Source organism: Ursus americanus, chromosome 14, assembly GCF_024610735.1.
Source record: "Ursus americanus isolate L20-20 chromosome 14, mUrsAme1.1.p, whole genome shotgun sequence".
Taxonomy (NCBI): Eukaryota; Metazoa; Chordata; class Mammalia; order Carnivora; family Ursidae; genus Ursus; species Ursus americanus.
Window position 1 is genome coordinate 31978202 of NC_142140.1, and position 22290 is coordinate 32000491.

A 22290-nucleotide genomic window follows, 5' to 3' on the forward strand; every position below is an offset into this window, starting at 1 on the left:
TCTGACATTATCTATGTGGAGTTAGTGTCAGATTCCACAGGTGGAGGTCTCAGTCCCATAAGACTGCCCTCTTCCTGCACTTTGGATGTCACCTGCAAGTCCAGGTTCTCACCTGGGCTTCTAACACACCAGCTATAAATCAGAGGTTCCCACAACTCTCCTCAATTCATTTACTAGAGTGGCTCACGGAACTCAGGAAAACAGTTTAATTGCTGATTACTGATTTATTATAAAAGGATACAACTCAAGAACAACCCGATGAGAGAGATGCTCGCGGCAAGGTATGGGAGAAGGGGTACAGAGCGTCCATCCCCTCTCAGGGTGTGCCACCCTCCCCGTACCTCCATGTGCTTACTGACCTGAAAGCTCGCCCAAATCTGTAGTTCGAGAAATTTTATGGAGGCTTCATTATGTGAAGTAGGCATGATTGATTAAATCACTGGCCATTAGTGATTATTCAATCTCTAGCCCCTGTCCCTTCCCTGGAGGTCAAGAGAATGGGGGTAAAAGTTCCAACCCTCTAATCACATGGTTGGTTCCCCTGGCCCCAGTGCATGCGTAGGGGCTGTCCAAAACTCATCTCATTAACATAAACTCAGGTGTGGTTGAAAGGAACCATTATCATGGCTCTTACCACTTAAGAAACTCTAAGGACTTTTGGAGCTCTGTGCCAAGAAAGGGACAAAGACCCAAATATATATTTCTTATTATAAGTCACAATCCCATTCCTAGATACATCTAAAAACACTATGCTAGCATCTGTATAGTTCAAAAATCCACATGCCCAAAAGCCCAGACCTAGAATCATCTTAAAAACCTTTGTAAGCACAAGAAGTGTTAGGACTGAAGTAAACATCCACAGGTTTAAACTGGTAAAGAGGTATCTTAAAATGTGTCTGGAGGTGGAGGCAAGGAAGAAGGTGCCGGGAAATTAACTAATGCTAAGCTCTGAGTCAGTTCTGGATAACTGCAGCTTATAGGCTCTCAAGAAGAATGAGGCCTGGAGTCAGTCCTCCCTCCCTCCCCAATACAGACTAGCCAGCTCTGTTCACTGCACGGTGAGAACTACTAGCTTACTAAAAATGAATGTGACCAGCATATATTCAGAGTATTCATAAATGGAAAATATGATTATTAGAGTAAATTTTTTATTAGAAGCAATTTTGGGGGTGCATATAAACACGGGCTCTGGTTTTTCTACTGAGTGTGTACCAGCAAACCCTACCCATCAATCTAAACCCTCCGGTGAGGATAATTATTACCTTGGTGTACTCTCAACCGCTCAGAAAAGGGTGGAAAACCTCCAACTGGATCCCAACCAAACACTATTTCATAGCCATGCAGAAAGAAAAGGGTGAAGAAAGCCATATATAGTCAAACCAGCGGTCGATAAAAATGGGTACTTTCCACTCAATGGAAGTTTTTAGATTTTCATGCCAAGTCAACTAACAGGGCCACATGTTTCTGCTGAAGTCCATGGGAAACCAGGCACCAACTGTGGGAAGAAGCAGGACTTTGTGGAGTCTGAAAGCCAAACCAAGGCGTGCTCCAAGAACTAGGGGCTTCATTGGGAATTTGGGTAAATAACAGTTCAATGTTCAAAAAGCCAATGGACACACCTAGAGGGTAAACAGAGCCATTTTTAGTTCCCTTTGCTCTTACAATGGGCTCAAACCAGCAGAATACACCAATCCCAGCAAACCCAGCTTTCCCAGTGGAAAGCCAAGAGGCTTGGGGCCCACACACCCCCATCCTGAAGAGATGGCTTAGGCAGCTTGGACACTTACCCGGAGCACAGCTGTCTACTAAGGCCCCCAGAGCCTTGCCGTCTTGCCAGTTCTGGTTGAAGTTGGTGATGGGCAAGTAGGGGATCTTGTTCTGAATCCATCCCAGCAGCCTCTGCTTTGGTGTCTGCTTCTTGGCATCATCATCCCCTTCATCCTCCCACACAGGCATAGAGATGGAGTAGTGAAGGATGAGTGTCCACACCAGGCCCAAGATGAGCTTCAGGTTCCCATCCACGATGGCTTTGCTATCTGGGGAGAGAGGCACAGGCTCGAGTTGGCACATTCCTCTGTAAACGAAATCCTCATCTGTTAGAGAACCACACAGACCCATTTCAGAGTGAAAGGAGGTAATGTGAGAACTGGCTCCAGAATCCTTGAGGATGAGAATCGATGAAAGAAGGTTCCAAGATTTTACAGGTATCATTAGATCATGAGTACATGAAACTGCATTAGACTTTTCTCTCTCCTTTTGTATATGTTTGAAATTTACCGTAAAAAAAAAAAAAGAGCTTTTAAATTTGAAAGAAAGTATTTCAGAAATACAGACAATTAAACAGGGGCAGCTGAATTCCAGAGACAACCACCTGCTAACTTGATACTATGTGATCTACCAGATTATGTGTGTGTTTGCTGCCCTGAATTTATATTATACTATACAACGGGTCTCAAAATTGTTCTTTTCACTAATCGTTATGTCCTGGATACCTCTTCCCTATAAAAAGTTGTTTCTGTTTACACTCCCATCTACAGGTTTAAGAGGCCAGTTTCCTCTCAGATCTCACCATCACTGGGTGTTAGCAATCATTTTCATCTCTGCTCTTCTCACAAGTTAGTCATTCATAAGATAAAGCCCTTAATAGTTAAGCTAATCCAGCCCGGCAAAGTCTCTGTTGCCAGGAGGATAAGTGATTGGTCCAAGGTCATGGCTCCTTTCTAGTCTACTCCCAGCTTAACAGAACATGCCAAAGCCAAACCCAGGACCGTTCTAGGGATCTTCTAGGAATCTCACTGCTGCTGCTTTCTACCTTCTGCTACTCCCTTGGCTTCTCTGTGGCCCTCTGTCCTCTGTCCTCTTACCAACCTCTACCTACGTCCATCAAAATCCAACATTATCAACGAAATCCCCTCTGTCACTCATACTCCCCTCCTCTACCTCTCCCCACGCACTTCCCCTATCTATCCTCTCTCTCTCTCCCTCACACTTCCCTTCCTATCCCCCATCTCTCTCCCCCTCTCCCCACACACTTCCCTTCCTATCTACCCCTCATCTCTCTCTCCCTCTCTCTCCCCTCTACCTCCTCCCACACACTTCTACTCCTATCTACTCACCCATCCCCCCCAACTTCCTCCACCCTTTCCCCACCAAAATCCCCTGTTGCAAGCCCCCATTTCTACCAGGACTCCAAACTGAAAACGTTAGAGCCATCTTGGACTTCTCCTTCAAACCCCAGGTTTCTCCAACATGTCAATCCCCTCTCCATCTACATCTCTTGGCAAATCCTTTTCTCCACCTTCCCAGTAAATATGTGGCCCCTCCTACCTCTCTCAGCGTCCTCAACAGCCGTGAAGTTGAACCATGTTCACATAACCTTAGAACTATCTTTCTGGTCTCGTAACTCTGTGCTTCCAAATTCACCAATGATCCCGACTGCCCACAGTCAAACTCCTTAGACATATAGCACGCCCAGAACCCCCAAACCCAGCCTGCTTTTTCACCCTTGTCACCCGTCCCGCCATAGTTCACACTGCTCACACAGACACAGAGACTTCTCATTCCTGGACCACGTCCTGCTTTGAACCCCTCGGACCTCTCCAACTTGATCTGTATTGTGCTCTGTATTCCCTTTGATGGGAAGACCCTTCACCCCACCCTCCTGTGGGACAACCCCTGGCTCCTCAGTCAAGGGCCAGATCCAACAGTTGGTGGCGCTTCGCTCCCGCCAGCATGTGTGTGACTGTGCCAGGGCCCTCTCAAGACAAAAACCAAGCCTCCCAGGCCCCACTGCAGGACTACGAGCACCTGCTAGGGAGTAACTGAGCCTTCGCCATCTTGGAGCTCCCTTTACCGAGTCCCACCCACCCATCCACCATAAACCACCTGAATGACGGTTAAACAAACACACGCCGGATTGCACTTAATGAAACCCAACTACAACCACATGAGAAATATACACACATGCTGATAAGGAGTAAATGGCACGCCACTTAAAACCGAAAGGGTGGAGGCTTTTCTTTCTTTTTTTTTTTTAATTAACCTGTTTATTGTTAGTCCTCTCACAAGAAAAGATCCTCTTAACAGGGCACACCCAAACCCACAAAAACCAAAGGTAGCTTTATGGCTGCAGATGCAGTCATAATAAAACTTGTTCCTGTAAAACTGTGCAGAGTAAAGATTATCATGAACTGGCTGGTGAGACAATCTATATTTGAGCAATCCTCACTCAAAGTTAAGGTGCCCAGAGATTTTCTATGTAATGAACTGTATAAATAATAACGTTTAAGCAGGACAGTCCATGTAACTCACAGGGCCCAGCAACAAATGAAAATACAAAACTCCTTGTCCAAAAAGTATTAAGAATTTCAGGATGGCAGCAGAAGAGCATTAAACCAAGCAGAGAACCCTTCTCAGGGCAGGGTCCTATACTGTATGACCATGAAGATTGTATGACCATGAAGCCACCTCTGCTTCTGAGGTCCTGTGGTCAATAAAGCAGCAGTCGTCTGCACAAAACACTTGGCCGTGCACAGAACTTGGACATCCAAGGAAATCATCCCACCACACCGTATATATGCTTCTCCAGGTGACAGCCCTTGACCGTGATGGAATTTTTTGATTAGATATCCTGTTAGAAGGTTGTCTTTGAAGTGCTGATTACTGAGTTACTACCTACCAATCGTAAGAAATTCCAGGTCAAACAATTTTCCATGCCAGTTTCCTTTACTCAAACTACAGGGAGAAGAACAGTCCTCAGAAGGGTGGGGGGTGGGGGCAGGAAGGAAGAAAGTATGTGTACACTTATCGTTAGTCAGGGTCCCCGGTGGTGAACCACGGAGGGTCTGGTCTTGCACCAGGCAGGATCCAAACAGACCAAAGAGTCTCATCCAGCCACAAGTATCAGACTGCAAAGTTCAACTTTCCTGAGTTATGTGTTAAGTGCTTTTCAAATGCAAACTTGCAGATCTGATCCATAAATCAAAACATGAAACCAGTGTGCTCTATTTTTACCCAGCTTACACATGCTGGTCGAAAGGAATGAGACATGAGTATTTTTCAAAAAAAATTTGGGGGGAAATATGACCCAGTAAAAGCCTGAGCCAAACGTATGAAAAATACAATGCCCAGAACTTCTGTTTCCAATGAATTCAAGGTGGGTGTCCAAAGAGGAAAGCCCCCATTAAGGTCTCACTGGGACAAATGATACTTTTGTTCTGCTATTCTAAGAAGCTGGAGAAAGAACAGTCCTCGCTCCAAAAGTGATTTTGACAGGTGAAGGTTCAAATGCTTTACCGAACTCTTGGAACAATAAAAAGATGGCAGCTTGCCCAAAAGGTCTCCCCTCTCCCACCCACAAGAAACAGGAGAGTCCCAACGCCTTGAAACCGAAATGCTACAGAGCGTCACAGGGTCGATGTGAGACCATCCCAGCCGACTACGGGGTTTTCAAATGTGAGTACGCTCTGTGATGTTTATGTCGAGTATAAACATGGAACAGAAATGTAAAAGGAGGAAAGGCCAGGTCAGCTGGAAGCCTCCCTGGCAGGATTCCACCTCATTGAGAGCCTCTTTATGGAATAAAATAAGCCAACGCCCGCCACGCCTGCTGGACCTCCTAGAATCTGCTTAGATTGTCGGTGGGTTGGAATCTGGCCACAGGTTTCTCCTCCCCAGATCCAACCAATCCCCATTCCCATGTAACTGGGCCTGGCTCTGGCCAGCGCTGACCCTCCAACCACACACCCCCTCTGGAACTACTTAAAATTACCCAGCATTGCTTCCAAGTGAGGCCTGTGGCTTCTTTTCTTTCTCTTTTCTTTTTTTTTTTTTAAAGCTAGAAAGTTAATTTGAGCTACTGTAGGTTCCAGGACGGAATGTTTTCGCGTCACTTCTGTACACCGGTTCCCCAGTCCTCCCTGAGCAGCAATCAGGAATGGGCACATTTTCGGGGGAGGAAACCGGCTATTTTTAGGTAATCTTTGGAAGCATCATGGAAACATCTACTGTGCAGACAAGTTCCTCCGAGGAAGGGAGATGGTGATCTTTCCCTCTCTCCTATCAGGAGGGCGGGATTCCTGCGGCCATCTGCGCGCCCACCACATTCACCGTGCTGACCTCCCCTCATATTACTGAGGGCTGTGTGGTGGAGGCCGGGAGGAGAGGCCTGGGCAGACACCATCCCACGTTTTCGCTCTCCTGAGTAAGAACAACAGGTCATTGATTTGCCATAACACAGCAGCTCACTGCTAGGTGAGAAACAGCCAACACAGACTACAGGAATCAAGCAGGCGTAGAAGTTTCAGAAAAGCTCCTTCTCATATGCCTGGGGAAAGCACCCAGGCCATGCGCCAGCTCTGATTTAGCCATCTGGAGAGGGGTCTGCCGCACACTCTGCTCTGAGAGGCAGTGGGGCACCATGGTTGCAAGGACAGGCTCTGGAACCAGCAACCCAACTAGACATGTGACTTCGAACAGTCCATCCACCCTCTCTGGACCGTTTCCTCGTTTACCAAATGGAAGTGATCACAGTCAACACCTTCATGGGGCTGTTGGTGAGGAGGAGGTGGGTTACAGAACACCAGGAGTTGAGCACAATGCCAGGTACAGGGTAGGAGCTGAATATTACCTCCCTCCCCTTTCTTACTCCTTCACCTCAGACCTGAATACCTGCTACGTGCCCAACACACTTCCCCAGAGCCAGAAGCCCAGAAGCTATAATCCCAGGTTTGCAGGCAAGCAGGAAACGAAAGGCAAGACAGTACTTTGTAAATTAAGAGGAGGATGAGACATGTGTCACTTCTCGGAGCCAAGCAATTCATTAGAAGGGTCAGGAGTCCCTGAGGTCCCCAATCTCCTGTTCTGGGAGGCGGCTGACCCACACACTACAGTGAACCCAGGCCATGTGGGGTCGGCGCCAGGGGAACACTTCTGTGCTGAGGGCTTTAAGGAGATCCAGATGGCCTGAGATCCCAGACAGAAACCAAGAACCACCCAGGAACCCAACTATTGATCATTTATCAGACCTCCCTGAAAGAGAACACGGTACAAAGAGCAGCCCACAAGAGCCCAGAGTCTGGCCCCTTCTTGACTTCCCAACGTCACACTGCCCGGGGGTTCACCTTGATCTCTGGCCTCTGCTGGTTTAGCCTGGAACTCTCCCCACCTCTCCTGACCTGGTTAACGCCTCTTCTATATCCGACACTATAGTAGGTCCCTGGTTAAACGTGCCCTTCTCTTCTAGTGGGACTAAGGCCATGCTGAAATAAGCCCCTGCCACGTCTGCCTCCCCTGCTCAAAGCGTTAGCTCTGCAAATGTAGGAACAGGCTGTTCCGCTCCTCTAAGCATGGCCACTTGGCTGTTTGGGCGACAGGCTATCACACGCATGGCTCCCCTTCCTCTCCTCTCTGGTGCTCTAGGAGTGACAGAGTTGCCTCTCATTGGATGCAAAAGTCCACGCACAGTCTTTCAGACAGAATGCTAACCTGCTCCAGACGGTGACCCCCTCTGCACCCCCAGCAGGCCACACAGCGCGGGGCACAGGAAGATGGCTGCGGGGGGGGGGTCACTAAGGCTCCGCGCCACCACACTTGAGCCCTGGCCAAGTGATCCAATCCCAGTGTGCCTCAGTGACTTGCCCTGGAAACTGGGGAAAATGCTGGAACAGGAGCACAGGGCTGCTGGGGAGCCTGCATGTGATAACGCATTTGCAGCACTCAGACGCCTACACACTCAGCTGTCATGAAACGCTCATCTTGTTACTATTATTCTTACCACCACCGACTTCAACATCCTTTTATCAACCTTGAGACAGAAAGAACAAAGGCAGAAGGGAAAAGTGAAAGCTTAGCTGTTAAAGGTGGTGACCTCCACGTTTGCACTGGGGTTTCCTGTCAGCCCTGACTGCCTAGATGAGCCAACCAAAGCAGCATCCTGTGCAGGGCTGCCCCGAGGCAACCCCACACTGCAGTGCTCAGATCACCTGGGCCCAGGACCCAGGTGGCGGAACTGGGGCTCACTGGCCTCCCAGGCTGGCTTTCCGGTTTCTCCCCATCCTGCCTTCTTTCCCAGCCTCAACAAACGGTGGCTGAACTGTTGGCCTCCGTCGTCCAAACAAGAGGGCACCCTCCAGTAAAAGCAGGCGGTTCCCCGCTGTCCTCAGTTTCTCAGCTGCCACCTGTTTCACGGCCATGAGGAGGAGGGCCGTCTCAGTCTGCTGCCCAGAACCGGGGTGCATTTCCGGGAGTGCGATGGTCCTTCCATCTGTACGGCAGATGATAGACTGTGTACCTCGGCAGGACTGTGTACCTGCCCGGACACCTGTGGGCAGGATGAAGGGCCAGGCTGGCTTCTCTCCTGCTTGGGGCTTCATCTAGGGCCTGAAACTACCCAAAGGCAACACAGACTCACAACCAGGTGACTCACACTGCTGACGATGGAGGGGTACTGCCGTGAAGGCCACTAAAACCCTCCCTCCCCTTTCCCCAGGCTTGCAGCTTCCAGCTGGATGGCCCTTCCCAGCCTCCCTTGCAGCTCAGCAGCATGGCTGCTTCGCCAATGGACGGTGTGCTCTCACTTCGGGGCCCTGGCCAGATGCGGGGGGGTGCCTCCTCCCAGCACTCCCTCCTAGTGCCAGCCAGAGACCCTGACATGACAGTCACTTAGCTTTGACTTGCCCTAGGGGAGGCCAGGCAAGGTGGTAGAGGGAACCTGGGTCCCAGAATAAGGTGCCCTGACAACCTGAAGACTGAAAAAAGTTACTGTATTTGGGTTTGGGTTTTTTTTTTTTTTTTTTTAATTTTTATCTCTTTGTTACAGCAGTTTAATATAAAAAGAGGATGTTCTGGGCCTTGAAGTCCTGAAGTCACATGGGCCTATGTCTATCAGTAAGATAAAATACAGACCACAATAAAATAAGGGTGGATTGGGGCACTCAGGTCGGCTGGATTTCCGATCCTTTTTCTTACTCAGGAACTCTCCAGGATGACAAAGGAGCTGTCGGAGTTAACTTTTACACTTCACTATGTCAGGGTTCAGTTAATAAAGAGTGCATGTGGAAGGCCTTTGTATGTTAGTAATTTTTCAGGAGATGACACAATAGACCAGGGGTGGCAAATGGCATTGGCACGTGAGGTGAAGACCCTTTCAGTGTGTTGAGAAAGATTCTGAGGCCCTATCTGGGGTCAGCAGGAAAGAAAATCGATTACTAATGTCTGCCATGAACAGGCACGGGAATAGAGGCTCGGCGAGGTAGAATTGTGCAGATTAGCCATGCCTGCCCTGGGCACCACATGGGGAGTAGTGGCTGGGATTTCTCTGCAAGAGAATTGAGTAAACACTGCCAGACCCCTGATTTGAGATTTCTACTATAGGCCCATAACACATTTCTTATGCATAACCTCAGACTTCAAATTTCCTACTTGGCCAACTATTCCTTCTGTTTTCTCTCACTTGCTGGACAACTTCTGCCTGGAATAATTGGAACAAATTATTTCATAAATACCTTATTTTTATTTTGGTACAGAGTTTTTGGTGGACATTCAGATCACCGATACTATGGTGGTGGTCTGCTTCCGAATTTATCCCAAACACCAGATTTTCTGGTGAAGAGGTATTCTTTATTTAAAAGATGCATTTGCATCACCAAGTGGGCTTTTGAATGCCTCTTTTGAAAAGTTCTTATCGCTTCTGGGAATTACTTTCTATCCATCAACAAAGTCACTCTGGATTAAATGAGATAGGTATATGAACGGGCCTAGAACTTAAGTCCCTTCCAACTAGTATTATTGGGATAGCCTTGAAAAGTTAGAACAAGGATTCTAGCCTTGTTATAAGGATTAAAGAAAGAAGGAAAAAAGGAAAGACACCCCAAAATGGTCAAAGCAATGTATTCTACACTAGGTTTTCGATCTCGAAGTCACAGGCCTCCTAAGTGAGTGGTAGGATGAGGGCCCCAGGGACCCCTGAGCCTGAGCAGGGAGTGGAGCAGCCAGGAGTCCAGCCACTGGGAGGCCCCAGGAAACCCCGGAGTGAGCTCAAAAGTTCTCAGCATGGTGTCTGTCCCTCACTCATCACTTCCAGCCACCATGACTCTGAGAACATGTCCAGCTGAAATAATAAACACTGGCTGTGAACAGAGGTCTTGGTCACCTTTTGACTCCACCTCAGGCTCACCTGAAACACGGTCCTCCAGCTCAGTCTGTCACGTGGCAAAACCACCTCACCTGAAACGCAGCTCACAGCCCACCCTGTGCACGCAAACGCAGCCCACAGGGTAACCCTTTGAGAAAAAGCACGAAGGCAGGAGGAACCATGCCCAGAGACTCCTAAGCCCCTCCCCTCCTGACATCAACAGCAACCATGCTGTAAGAGCAGCTCCCTCTCTTCCAGACCTGCCCCCGGGCTTGGCCCTGTGCCACATGCATCACCTCCCATAACCCTCCCTGCGACCCGCTTTTATGGTTAATCTCATTTTACAGATGAGAAGACAGAGGTCCATAGAGGCAGCAGCCAAAAGTAACAGAGTTACTAGATTTAAACCTAGTTTAAACCCAGTTCTCTCCGTTGTCCGAGCCCCAAAACTCCCTACTTCTCTGAATGCACATTATGTCAGGACAACTGTATTCGGTGAGCACAACAGGACACACGTTTCACAGATGAGGAGACTGAGTACCAGGAAGGGACACACCCTTGGGACCCACGGCCGGTGAGCGGTGTGCTTGGGAGGGGAACCTAGGCAGGGCCTCTGACCCTGTAACTGCCCCCGTCATTCCCACGGTCCCTAAACTGTCAAGGTTCTGGCAGAACAATGTGGACAGACAGCACAGAAAGTGACAGCACCAGGCCTGGGTGGTGCGATCAGGAGTCAGACACAGATTATTTTAGCTCCCGTGTCTCAGTCATGACTCAGCCTCCACTACACCCCAGGAACTGGGGATTCCAATGACCCAGCATCCGGGAGGTCCGCCATGCATGCCCTACTGCTCAGCATGGGAAGTCGGGGAGGATGGCAGAAGATACAGCTCTGCCCTCGTTTCCCCAAACCTATTCAGCTGTATTTTCCCTGGAAAATAAAAATTAGGGTCACTCACATACGTGAAAGCTCAATTTGTTCTATTCATCTGTTCTCATACCCAAAAAATACTTTGTGCTTACTGAATGCCAGGCCCTGTGCTGGCTACAAATTATATTTTTATGTAAGATATTAAGTTAAATTGGCTTTAAAACACTCCACAAAGAGATGACAACATTATTATAATGAAAACCATCCGCCACCCCCCCTACTCGCTCCCCCCACCCACCCCGCCCCTGCAACCCTGCCCCAGGGCAAGACATTGAAGATCTTTTAAGAAAAAAAAGAAAAAAAATTTTTTTTTGCCTTTTGTGTCTAATGCTAAGCTGTTTCCTGAGGTCAGTTTTTTTTTTCTTTTACAATTAAGAGTAAACAGGCAAAAAATAATAATGCTGATGACTAAGACAGGTATTCATCCCTCCATTGCAAACCTGTAAAAGCTGAGCCTTGTTACAAAAAAGATCAAGGTGGTTTCCTTGGTTTGAAAGGGGGGAAATCAGTTTGCATACCCCTACCCACATAGCTCACCTCATGTTACAACCCATATAAGCCTGTTATAGAAATGGCAGCCTGCCCAAAGATTGTGAAGTCATAAAAAGAACAAAACTCCCAATTTCAAGTCTTGAATAGGAACCAAGCTGAGGAAAATTCCAAATAATTTATAACCGCTGGCTCCCATCATTACCAACAGAAAAGGGATGAGGCTGGAAGAAAAGAAATTCTCAAAGGACAGATACAGGGAGGGTCTTTACCTGTATGGTCAGTTTTCAGACAGTTCCCCCACTATCGAATTTGTACCCCCAAATTTGAATCTTCAACACAAAATTACATAAGGAGGCCTCCGGACACATGTGCCACCCAGCCACAATGGAGCCCGCTCGGCCCAGACACCGAGCTCCTCCGGTGGGAGGAATTCCACGCCACCAATATCCCCGGATAAAGAGCGTGGGCGTGGGGGCAGGACGGAACCCACTCAGACAAAGGGGAGCTCACTTGCTAAAATAATTGGAAGCCAAGTAACCCAGGGGCCAGGGACATGGAAGTAGGCAGTGATGGGGCAGTCAGGGTTCAGAGAAGCCTGGTTTCCCTCCCACGCCTGGCTAGTGAGTGACCCCGGTACTGCGGCGGGTCACCTGGAAGCTGAGAGTCAGAACTGAACTCACCACGTCAAGTGCTTGTCAGATGATAGAGTAAATCAGGCAGTGCTCTGCCTTTTGAGGGACCCACCGTATCAGCAGAGACCAGGACAGCTACTATTATTATTACTGTAACATTATAAACACACACAAGTTCAAGGACTAACAGTGCCCCATTAATATCATGAAAGATTCAATGCCATTCAATTCTGGTTCAAGACTGCTCAGAGCCAAATACCCCAGAACTGTGCCTTCCAACACAGACGAGCATTCCATCTGCTAACGACCACAAGACCAGCCCCCATCAGGGACCCGGGATTAAGGCTGATAGAATCAAGATGTTCTCTGCTCAGTGAGCTGCCTCAATGAACTGGCAGTCTGCTAAAAACTGCAGGCCACCCCAACTCCTCCAGCAGATTCCTGAGCAGTCTGCAGGGGCCAGCCTGGGCCACTGTTGACAGAAAATTAAATGCAAGGTCAATAAATTCAATATGAAGCACAAAATATTCGAGAAAGTTCCCTAACGGGATTCCTTTCTCTAATGGGGGGAAGGGGGGGGTTGGATATGAAAGTGATCTTTAACCATGAAAGCAGCTCGTTACCATCATATAATGAGGGGGTAAAACTGAAAACAACGTAAATGCCTTCCCATGAATAAACAGTTAAATAAACTTTACAGAACATTCAAGCAAAAGAGTAATAGGCTGCTGTGAAAAGAATAAGAAAGATATGTTTGCTCCAGTAGGGACGGGCCTTCCTGATATATTAAGGGAACAGGAGCATTTGTAGCAAAGTATAGAACGTGCAATTCTGTTTCGGAAAAGGCATGACTCTGTATCTGAATAGAAAAATCTGGAAGCATGCACACCCGACTGTGTTCACTGGCTCTCCCTGGGAAGAAGACTCGGGGTGATTGCAAAAGACGAGCTTTCTCTTTTTTTGTTGTGACATGCTCCCATGTTGTCTGAATTTCTTTTCTCAGTTTAAGTTACATGCGTTACTTTTATAATAAATTGTGACACACACCTCCCCAAAGAAAGAAACAGTATATGTGAAGGAACTCTTCATTGAACAAAACTGCTCGTCGGCATCTAGAGGCACTGATGCGGGAAAAGTGACAGGTTTTATCAAATGATGAAAGCGTTGTGTACAGTAGGTTCGCACATGAGTAACAAGGTGGCCAGGGAATGGCATCATTGCGTTCAGATATGCACAGAATACCTCTAGAAAAGACAAGACACTGTTCACCAGCTGCATTTGCGTCTGGGTAGGGGAACAGGGAATGGGGGTGGGGGGAGTGCAAGGGAGCCAGTCTTATCTTTTTACGCTGAGTATGATTCTCACCATGTTTGATGTCCCCCGTCAACAAGGAACCAGCAAATCCATGGAGGCCTTGCAGGATGGGGCAGATGCCTTTCTGGTGACCACGTCTGCTCCGTTGTCACACAGGGGCCGTCCAAATGCCTTCCTGGTCCCCAGCCATACACACTCTCCTGGACCAACAGTTTCTGCCTCAGGAGATGGCCTCTGCCATTTCCAGACAGCTTGCCAGAGGAGTGGAAGATGTTCAAGATTACCTTGTGAGAAGATGGAGTCGTCCAGTTGCCTTTGGGCCTGCTTAACAAGCCAACCAAAAAAAAACCCCAAAAAACAAAAAAACTATCCACCTTTCTGATCCCTTCCTACCTTATTCCCTGGCACCCTGAGAGTGTCTTCCCCATGACGCAGAGGCCCAGCACTCAGTTATACTGAGGACCGAGGGCCCAGGCCCAGTGCAATGACCCCACCGAATTCTCATTGTTGCTTTGGGAGACATCCCTGTTAGTCCCATTTTCCAGATTAAAAAACTGAGAAGCAGATAAATCGAGCCCATACGTGGTGGAGGGGGATTTGGATCTAGGCCATCCAGCTTCAGAATCTGCTGCTGGCCATGCCACCTGGAGACCAGGTGGGGCTGCAAGCTTCGAAGAGGCTCATACGCAGACATCGTAATATTACAAAGGCTTTCTAAACTGGCAAAAGCTGAGGAGGAAGTCAACGCTGAGGGTTACATCATCCTCCTGAAAGAGATTTATCGCTGTGCCCCTGAACTCTGTCCCACGATAAACGGCCACGGCAGTAAAATAAACAGACCAGGCACATAGCAGGTCAGCTTCTCTGCTAAAATGGGAACAAGTCCCAACATCCCTAAGGCATAAGCAAGTGACACACACGGAATATCCAAGGCCCCACCCTAGCCACAGCTGCCAGTGACTGAAGACACACGGCCCACCGCCAAGCGTCTTCAGTACCGCTTCTTTATCTAAAGTGTGCTGCACTTGAGCTGGAAGCTGCTTCCTGGCTCAGCAAAACACCAGCTCTGCTAAACCTGGCCTTGAGGAAGATTTGTCCCTCTGGCTGTACTCACAAACTCAGTCCTAACTTAGACCATTTACCAGGAGAGGTTGTTTACCTTAAATCAATTCAATTTTCTTTTTCCCTCAGCCTAGTTTATTTACGTATACACACACACACACACACACACACACACACACACATATATAAATTTTATGTGGGTGTATGTGTGTGTATACATACATAAATTTATATATATATAAATTATATATATATATATATATATATATATATAAATGATTCCCTAGTCACTTTATTTTTAAACATGTGAAAATACATAACAGTTACAATTTTTAAATGAAGGCTGTGTAACACCTACTAACATCTTGTGTACCATAGCTTTGAAAAGACTACTCTAGACATTAGCTGGTTTTCCAAGACAAACTGCTCCTGGGTCAAATAAGCTGGGGTTATAGGGAATTGAACAATTTTAAACTGCTGCAGGACTTCTCAGAGCCTTAAATATGCAAATGTACACTGACAATCTCTGAGAGCACTAGGGTGCCACACAGCATTTCCCAACTTTACTGGATTAGGGAACTTTTTTTATATGCTCTCAAAGAACTCTAAAGTATCCAGAAGATACTTCCGTAATTCTACCTTAAATTGCCCTCTAGATCTTCTACAAACCCTTTCCCTGAATGTTCCCATAGGCTTGGAGATTATGTTTTCTATAAATGGTAGATGTGGGGTGAGGAAGACAGGCAAGGGGCACAAAAGGAAGATGACAGAATATAAATTATTGAGGCTTTCTCTGATCTACAAGTATTTTGGTGGCCGGGATTACGAATCTAGAACCATGTTACTTGGAATCAATGAATTTTGCAGATAAAGGGTAAAAGTAGGTTCTCAAAACATTGTTTCCAGTGAAGGGGGCTAAAGGGAAGCACACCCCTTAACCATGATGTTTATGCAATTCTGGTGATAACCAACTCACTTAAAAACCACACGAAGAAACAGCTCATTGTTCCAGTGCAAACTGTAATTCCTAAACATGGGTCGTGATTTGGAGGGATCCAGGCCAAAAGCAGCCTTCTCCTTTCTGGGTTTGCTTGAGAGCTTCTAATGTCAAAATCTTCATCCGCAGACAATGTATTGCCAAGTGGGAAGAGTCAGAGAAGAAACTTGGTAATTTGGACCACCGCTTAATGCAGTAGAAAGAGGGGAGTTGTCCTGATGGGAGCAAGTGCAGTATCAAATTATGTGAGCAGGGAAAATTTCCAGAAGCTCCACCCCATGGCCACTTAGCTCTAAACTTCCCGTAATGGGATGGGGGTAGGGGGGGGTGCTTCCTGCCATGGGAGGAAAAAAGTTGGTAAAAATTATTTACATAATAACTGAAACACATCCAAGTAGCATTCCTAGTGCTATGTAAGGATGAAATACTCATAAGCATACCGACAGAGCAGTGAGCCGCACAGCTTGAGTGCTAATTAAAGCCACTCTCCAAGCTTCTGTGCAGTGCTGGATGGGAATCTGAGATTCAGTCAACTGTCATCCAAGCATCCCAGATAGGGAGTGGGCTCGGTCTCCAGCACCATTGTGATTCTAGTACCTAGCATGATGCTGACCACATAGTAAAAAGGAGAAAAGCAAAAGGGGGGGAAACCGCTGCCATCTACTAACCTGACCAACAACTACCCACTCATCAATACACCTACCAACCAAAAATCAACCAGACAAGCTGACCAGATAACCAGCAGTCCACACATCTACCAAACCACCACCCACTTAGTCAACCAACTACCAAACCCGAGTGGACTCATCCTGGACCACCCTCTCCCACCAAATCCTTTCCTTCCCCCAGGCCTGCTGGCCACCTCTAAATCGATCCCCAGCCCAGCAGCCCTAAGCTAATGGCAGGCCCCCTCCACTGGCCATTCCTGTCTCTGTCCACAGATGAGGAACTCTTAACTCTTCCCAAATCTCTCCACGGGTTCCAGCAAGGCCACCCCATAGCCCTGAGGCACCGCCCCTTCTCAGGGACATGTAAAACAATTTGAAAGTTGGGGGAGCTGGGGGAAGAACTGGTTCCAAAACAAACAAAAATTTCAAGAAATTGAAGTTAATAAATATTTTATTAAGTGCCTGCATTTAGCATTGTGTCTTCCTCACTAACTGCGTTCTATGGTTGACATCTATGGAGATTTCATTACATGTGAAAATGACTTACAGGTTCGTTTTCTCACATCCTGAGAATTCCAAAGTATACATTATAATTGCTGAGAAATCAGTCAATTGTAAAATAAAGGAGTGAGTCACGGCCAAATAATATAACAGAATACAAATACAAATAAATAAGAGCAAAAGTATTTTTTTTAAGTCTTTCAAATTATTCTATGACAACACTTGCACAAAACACACCCTTTTTTTAGTATGAGAGATGGGTGTGTTTTATTGTATTTGATAGGACAGACTCAGGGCCTAAGGTCTTAAAACACCCAGCATGCCGTCCGAAGGCTGAACTCCCTAGCTGTGCCCCAAGGCTTCCACGGCTGGCCTCTGCCAGTGTCCCCAGCCAGCTGACCCTCCGCATGCCCTGGGCCTGTGCTCCCCCTCGGGCAGAACCCCGGGCTGCTCCCTCTGTTCAGAATGCCCTCCTCTCCTGCCTCTCACTAGGTGGCTTTCTTAGCCACCCTTCAAGATCCAGCCTTCTCGGATACATTCCCTTTCTCCTTGGCATCATGCTTTCTGATATCTGAAGACCATCTCACAAAGTAGACAGAAGTGGGCCTTCCCACACGATCTTACCAGGAAGCCAAATGTCCAGGACAGTTAGCAAGACAAGCCACCATCCTTAATGACATCGCAGCTTCCTACGAGGGACTGTCTTAAGTTGGGGACTCTTGCAGGAGAAGGCAAGTCGCGGGGGAGAGACTATGAGCTTGAACAGGAAAAAACGGGAATTTTCATCTTCGGTAACCTCTAACGAAAAGGTAGCATATTGTTCCGTTATGCATGTACGCCATAAAACACAGGTATATTCAGCAAAATCAGATCTTGTCCCATCACATTATAGAGTTGGCGATATCTCAAAATATCCTGCATGCTCCTCACTACATCAAAATCATGGCAGGTTACTGGACTAGTCGCCAGATCTTATTAAACATCTAAATACACATGTACATGTATTACTATATCCAAAAATTTCTGATAAATGTATTTCAATATAACTAGTTTCCTTTGTAACCCCATGTACATGATTTTATGCATAAAGACAAGACTGCAGACTTCAGGGAGCCAATGGGGTCCAAAACACACTCGGTTAAGAATCCTGGCTCCAGGCTGCCTGGCTGGCTCAGTCAGTAAAGCACGCAACTCTTGATCTCGGGGTTGTGAGTTTGAGCCCCATGTTGAGTGTAGAGGTTACTTAAAAAATAAAATCATTTAAAAGAAATTCCTGACTCCAATTAATGAATTTTTAGAACCAAGAAATGAAAGGACTTCGGTAATAGATGTTTGTTAAATGGGCCATGGATCAGTGAAACTGCACTTGCCAGGGCATGGCATTGGTCATCTCTTACGGGGACCCTAGGAGGTCACTATGAATAGGTCTCCCAACCAATATGGCCTACCTACCATCACTGAGTTACCCTCTCGGGCCATAAATACAATCATTTATGTTATTCCCAGCATGAACATCTTCCACTGCTCCCTACAGTCTGTGGCAGGGGTCAGCAACCATGTTCTGTAAAGGGCCATATAGCAAATATTTTTAGGTTTACAGGTCATATGGTCCATGCTGCAACTATTCAAATCTATTGTTGTGAGAAAGTAGCCATAGGCAATACATAAATGAATGGGTGTGGCCTGTGTCTCAATAAAACTTTATTTACAAAAACAGGCAGAGGGCCAGATTTGGCACCACTGTCTATATAACTATCTATGATGATGGAAATGTTTTATATGTACACTGTCCAACTTGGTAGCCACGAGCCACATTACTGAGCACTTGAAATGTGGTTAGTGTGACTAAGATGCTAAATTGTACCTTTTATTTAATTTTTTAATTAATTTAAATTTAGCCAGCTACATGTGGCTGGTGCATAGGTCTACCCAGTCAAACCTAAGTGTTTTTCCATCCCTTTTGAGGTTTTTCATAACCAGCAAGTACCAAGCACTGAGGCCAATCAGGGGGTGATGTACCAAGTGCTCTCACATTCCTGCATTCCCTTCCCACTCCTGGGCCCAAGGGGTTCTGCAGGCCAGAACGTCCTGTCTCCTCAATCTGCCTCTTTTAAACTCTACTGTTCACCAACCCTACCCTTGCCACAGGCCTTCCCTGACACCCCAGATGAAAACTGCTGCTCTCAGGGAGCCTGGGTGGTGCAGTTGTTAAGCGTCTGCCTTCGGCTCAGGGTGTGATCCCAGCGTTCTGGGATCGAGCCCCACATCAGGCTTCTCCACTAGGAACCTGCTTCTTTCTCTCCCACTGCCCCTGCTTGTGTTCCCTCTCTCGCTGGCTGTCTCTCTCTGTCAAATAAATAAATAAAATCTTTAAAAAAAAAAAAAACTGTTGCTCTTCATGCCTCTCTGGGAGGCACTGTAAGAACCTTCTCTTACTAAACATGCCACAGTGACTTGTTACTCATTCTCTGGCTTTTTTTTCCTTCACTGTAAGATATTTGAAGATAAATCCATGTCCCTAGCACAGTGCCTTTATTACTTTTTTTTAAGATTTATTTACTTTAGAGTGAGAGAGAACACAGCAGGAGGGGCAAAGGAAGAGAGAGAAAGAATCTCGAGCAGACTCCACGCTGAGCACAGAGCCTAAGGTGGGGCTCGGTCTCATGACCCTGAGATCATGACCTGAGTCAAAACCAAGAATCAGATGCTTACCCCACTGCACCACCCAGGTGCCCCAGCACAGCACCTTTAAGGTTAATAAGCATTCACTAAGTTTGTGAAACGAATACACTATAATTATAGCTAAGTACTGAATATAAACTGTCTTTTTTTAAAAACTCATTTTGAAATTAATAGATTTATCTAAAACCTGTTTATCTTTTTTTTTTTAAGGGTTGGAATCTAGATTAAAGTAAAAAGGCCCAGATGGATTTCCAATCTGCAGTACAGAGGGATATAGCCCACTCAGTCAACGTCCCATTCCACTACCACAAGATCTCACCCTCCTGGAACCTCAGTTTTCCTCATCTGTAAAATGGGTTGACAGTGGGGCGCCTGGGTGGCTCAGCCAATTGTCTACCTTGAGCTCAGGTCATGATCCCGGGGTCCTGGGATCGAGACCTGCATCAGGCTCCCTGCTCAGCGGGGAGTCTGCTTCTCCCTCTCCTGCTCCCTCATTTGTGCTCTCTCTCTGTCAAATAAATTTGTAAGTAAAATCCTAAAAAAAAAGAAACGTTTAAAACGGGTTGACAGGGCCTACACCTGGCAGGAATGGAGAACACTTAGCACAGTGCTGAGAGAGAATTAAAGGGTTACAAATGCCCCCTGAACATAGGGAGGGAAGGAACACACAAACCAGACTTAGAGGGGCAGGAACACCAGGACGACCACTGGATTCCCGCAGCAGCCTTTTGTACAGGTCTATCTCAGGGCAGGAGGGGCACGGCCTTCACACAACAGCTGTGCTCGCTGACCTCCCCTGAGCACACAGATCACACCACCACCGAGAGCACTCGGGTGGGTCAGTGCACACCTCCAGCACCTGCCAGCCCAAGAGCTACAGAGCTGTGTGCGTCTGCTCTGGCTGCTCCGATGACAAGCTGCCATCCCCATGAATGTCACGGCCACTGCACACAAAACAGGCTGGAAGCTGTAATTTTTGCAGCTTCTGGGGCTTCTCTGAACAGATAAGAAAATCCAGCCAGGCCACTCGTTATCCTGGTTTTTCTGACCCAAGGCCCTGTTTCCCCTCTTACTCAGCTGCCTTACTCACCAGGCTGGCCGCCAAATGATTGGGCCTTTGTGAACAATCAAATCCACCCTCCAAGAGGACGAGGGGGAGCCGCATTTCTGAGGAAATTCAAAGGAGTGGACTAGGGCTGTTTTAAGCCCAGTTACAAAAATGGCTTTGAACTGCAGCAGCCCTGTCGAAGAGGTTCTTAATTTGAAGGGATCTCAACCTCTCATGTTGGTACTGATATATACGGAATGTTCTTTCCTGATCATCATCTATTTCCCTGAATTATAAAATACGCCATTACAATCAATTCAAATTACATGTAAAATGGATGTAAAATAAATTGAGTCTCTCCCCACTGACAGGCCAGGGTTGCTCTGTTCTTACTGGTGGTCATGACCTTGGTCCTACCTCAGGCTTGGCGTATTCAACTTTCTTCTCAAGCCTCAACACCTCTGTTGCTCAGAGAAATCACTCAAGTTTCAGGACGCCTGCGTGGCTCAGTTGGTTAAGCATCTGCCTTCGGCTCAGGTCATGATCCTGGGGTCTTGGGATCAAGACCCACATTGGGCTCCCTGCTCAGTGGGGAGCCTGCTTCTCCTCTCCCTCTACCCCTCGCCCTGCTTGTGCACTCTCTCTGTCAAATAAATAAATAACAATCTTTAAGAAAGAAAGAGAGAAAGAAGGAAAAGAAAGAAAGAAAAAGAAAGAACGAAAAAGAAATCACTTGAGCTTCAACCCTGGCTACACACTGGAATCATCTGAAAACCTTAAAAAAAAAAAAGCAGTGGCTCTCCCCAAAAGAAAACAAAATGAGGATTTCTTTGGGGTGGGACCAGGTATCCATAATTTTTAAAGCTTTCAAGTTGGTTCTAAGGGTTCACAATCACTGCTGACAACCAGACCCCATGTGAATCCAATGGCCCCCAAACCCCTACCCAAGAGGCCAACCTTTTCCTTGAATGGGAATGGGCCTGGGGCAGAGAGACCCCAAGAGAGGTGAACGGGAAAGGAGAGAGGAAAGTGAGCACACCCAGGAAGTCAGGAACTCAGCGCCCAAAGCTGTTATGTCAAGCCTCCTTTCTCACAGACGTGATAAGCCCCTTGTCTCAAAGCAACGAAGCCACATTCTTTTTTTTTTTTTTAAAGATTTTATTTATTTATTCGACAGAGATAGAGACAGCTAGTGAGAGAGAGGGAACACAAGCAGGGGGAGTGGGAGAGGAAGAAGCAGGCTCATAGCAGAAGAGCCTGATGTGGGGCTCGATCCCATAACGCCGGGATCACACCCTGAGCCGAAGGCAGACGCTTAACCACTGTGCCACCCAGGTGCCCCATGAAGCCACATTCTAAAAAGGACAAGGAGGATTCTGCCAGTCCCTTGGAATAAACGGGCTGCAGTGGTGAACAGAGGACCAGAAAGGTCGTCTTGGGAACTGTGTTTCAACTTTTCTTTTTTTAAAGAATATCCACTAACAACGGATGATAACGAAGCGGACTAGAAGGGGGTTGCAGGAGTCACTCATTGGAGAGGCTTTGTCCTTGGTTCCTGGGGCAACTCCAGGTACACCCATTTTACAGAGGGATCAGAGAGGTGGAGAAGATCCCACACGATGAGTGGCCGGGCATACTCAAAAGTGGTTCAGGCTCCACCCTTTTGAGGACTTCCCCTAAAATGCTCAGTCAGCATCAGCCACCTCCTAAGTAAGAGCTCGGGACCTGAGCGCCTAGGCTGTCATACTTCACATACACAGGCACAAACGGCATCCCACTTCACAGCTGCCTGGGGCCACTGTGCCAGTGGGGGGTGGAGCCCCAGGGAAAG

The 22290-nt window shown here is 47.2% G+C and overlaps 1 protein-coding gene across 4 annotated transcripts in view; it reads right to left on the reverse strand.

Moving 5' to 3' along the window:
• The window catches only part of FLNB (filamin B), a 139338-nt gene that overhangs the window by 83108 nt on the left and 33940 nt on the right, over nucleotides 1–22290 (reverse strand). For all 4 annotated transcript variants that reach the window (XM_045807450.2, XM_045807449.2, XM_045807448.2 and 1 more), the window contains exon 2: nucleotides 1788–2036. In XM_045807450.2, the coding sequence (XP_045663406.2) occupies nucleotides 1788–2036 (249 nt within the window). The remainder of the gene's footprint in view (nucleotides 1–1787; nucleotides 2037–22290) is intronic.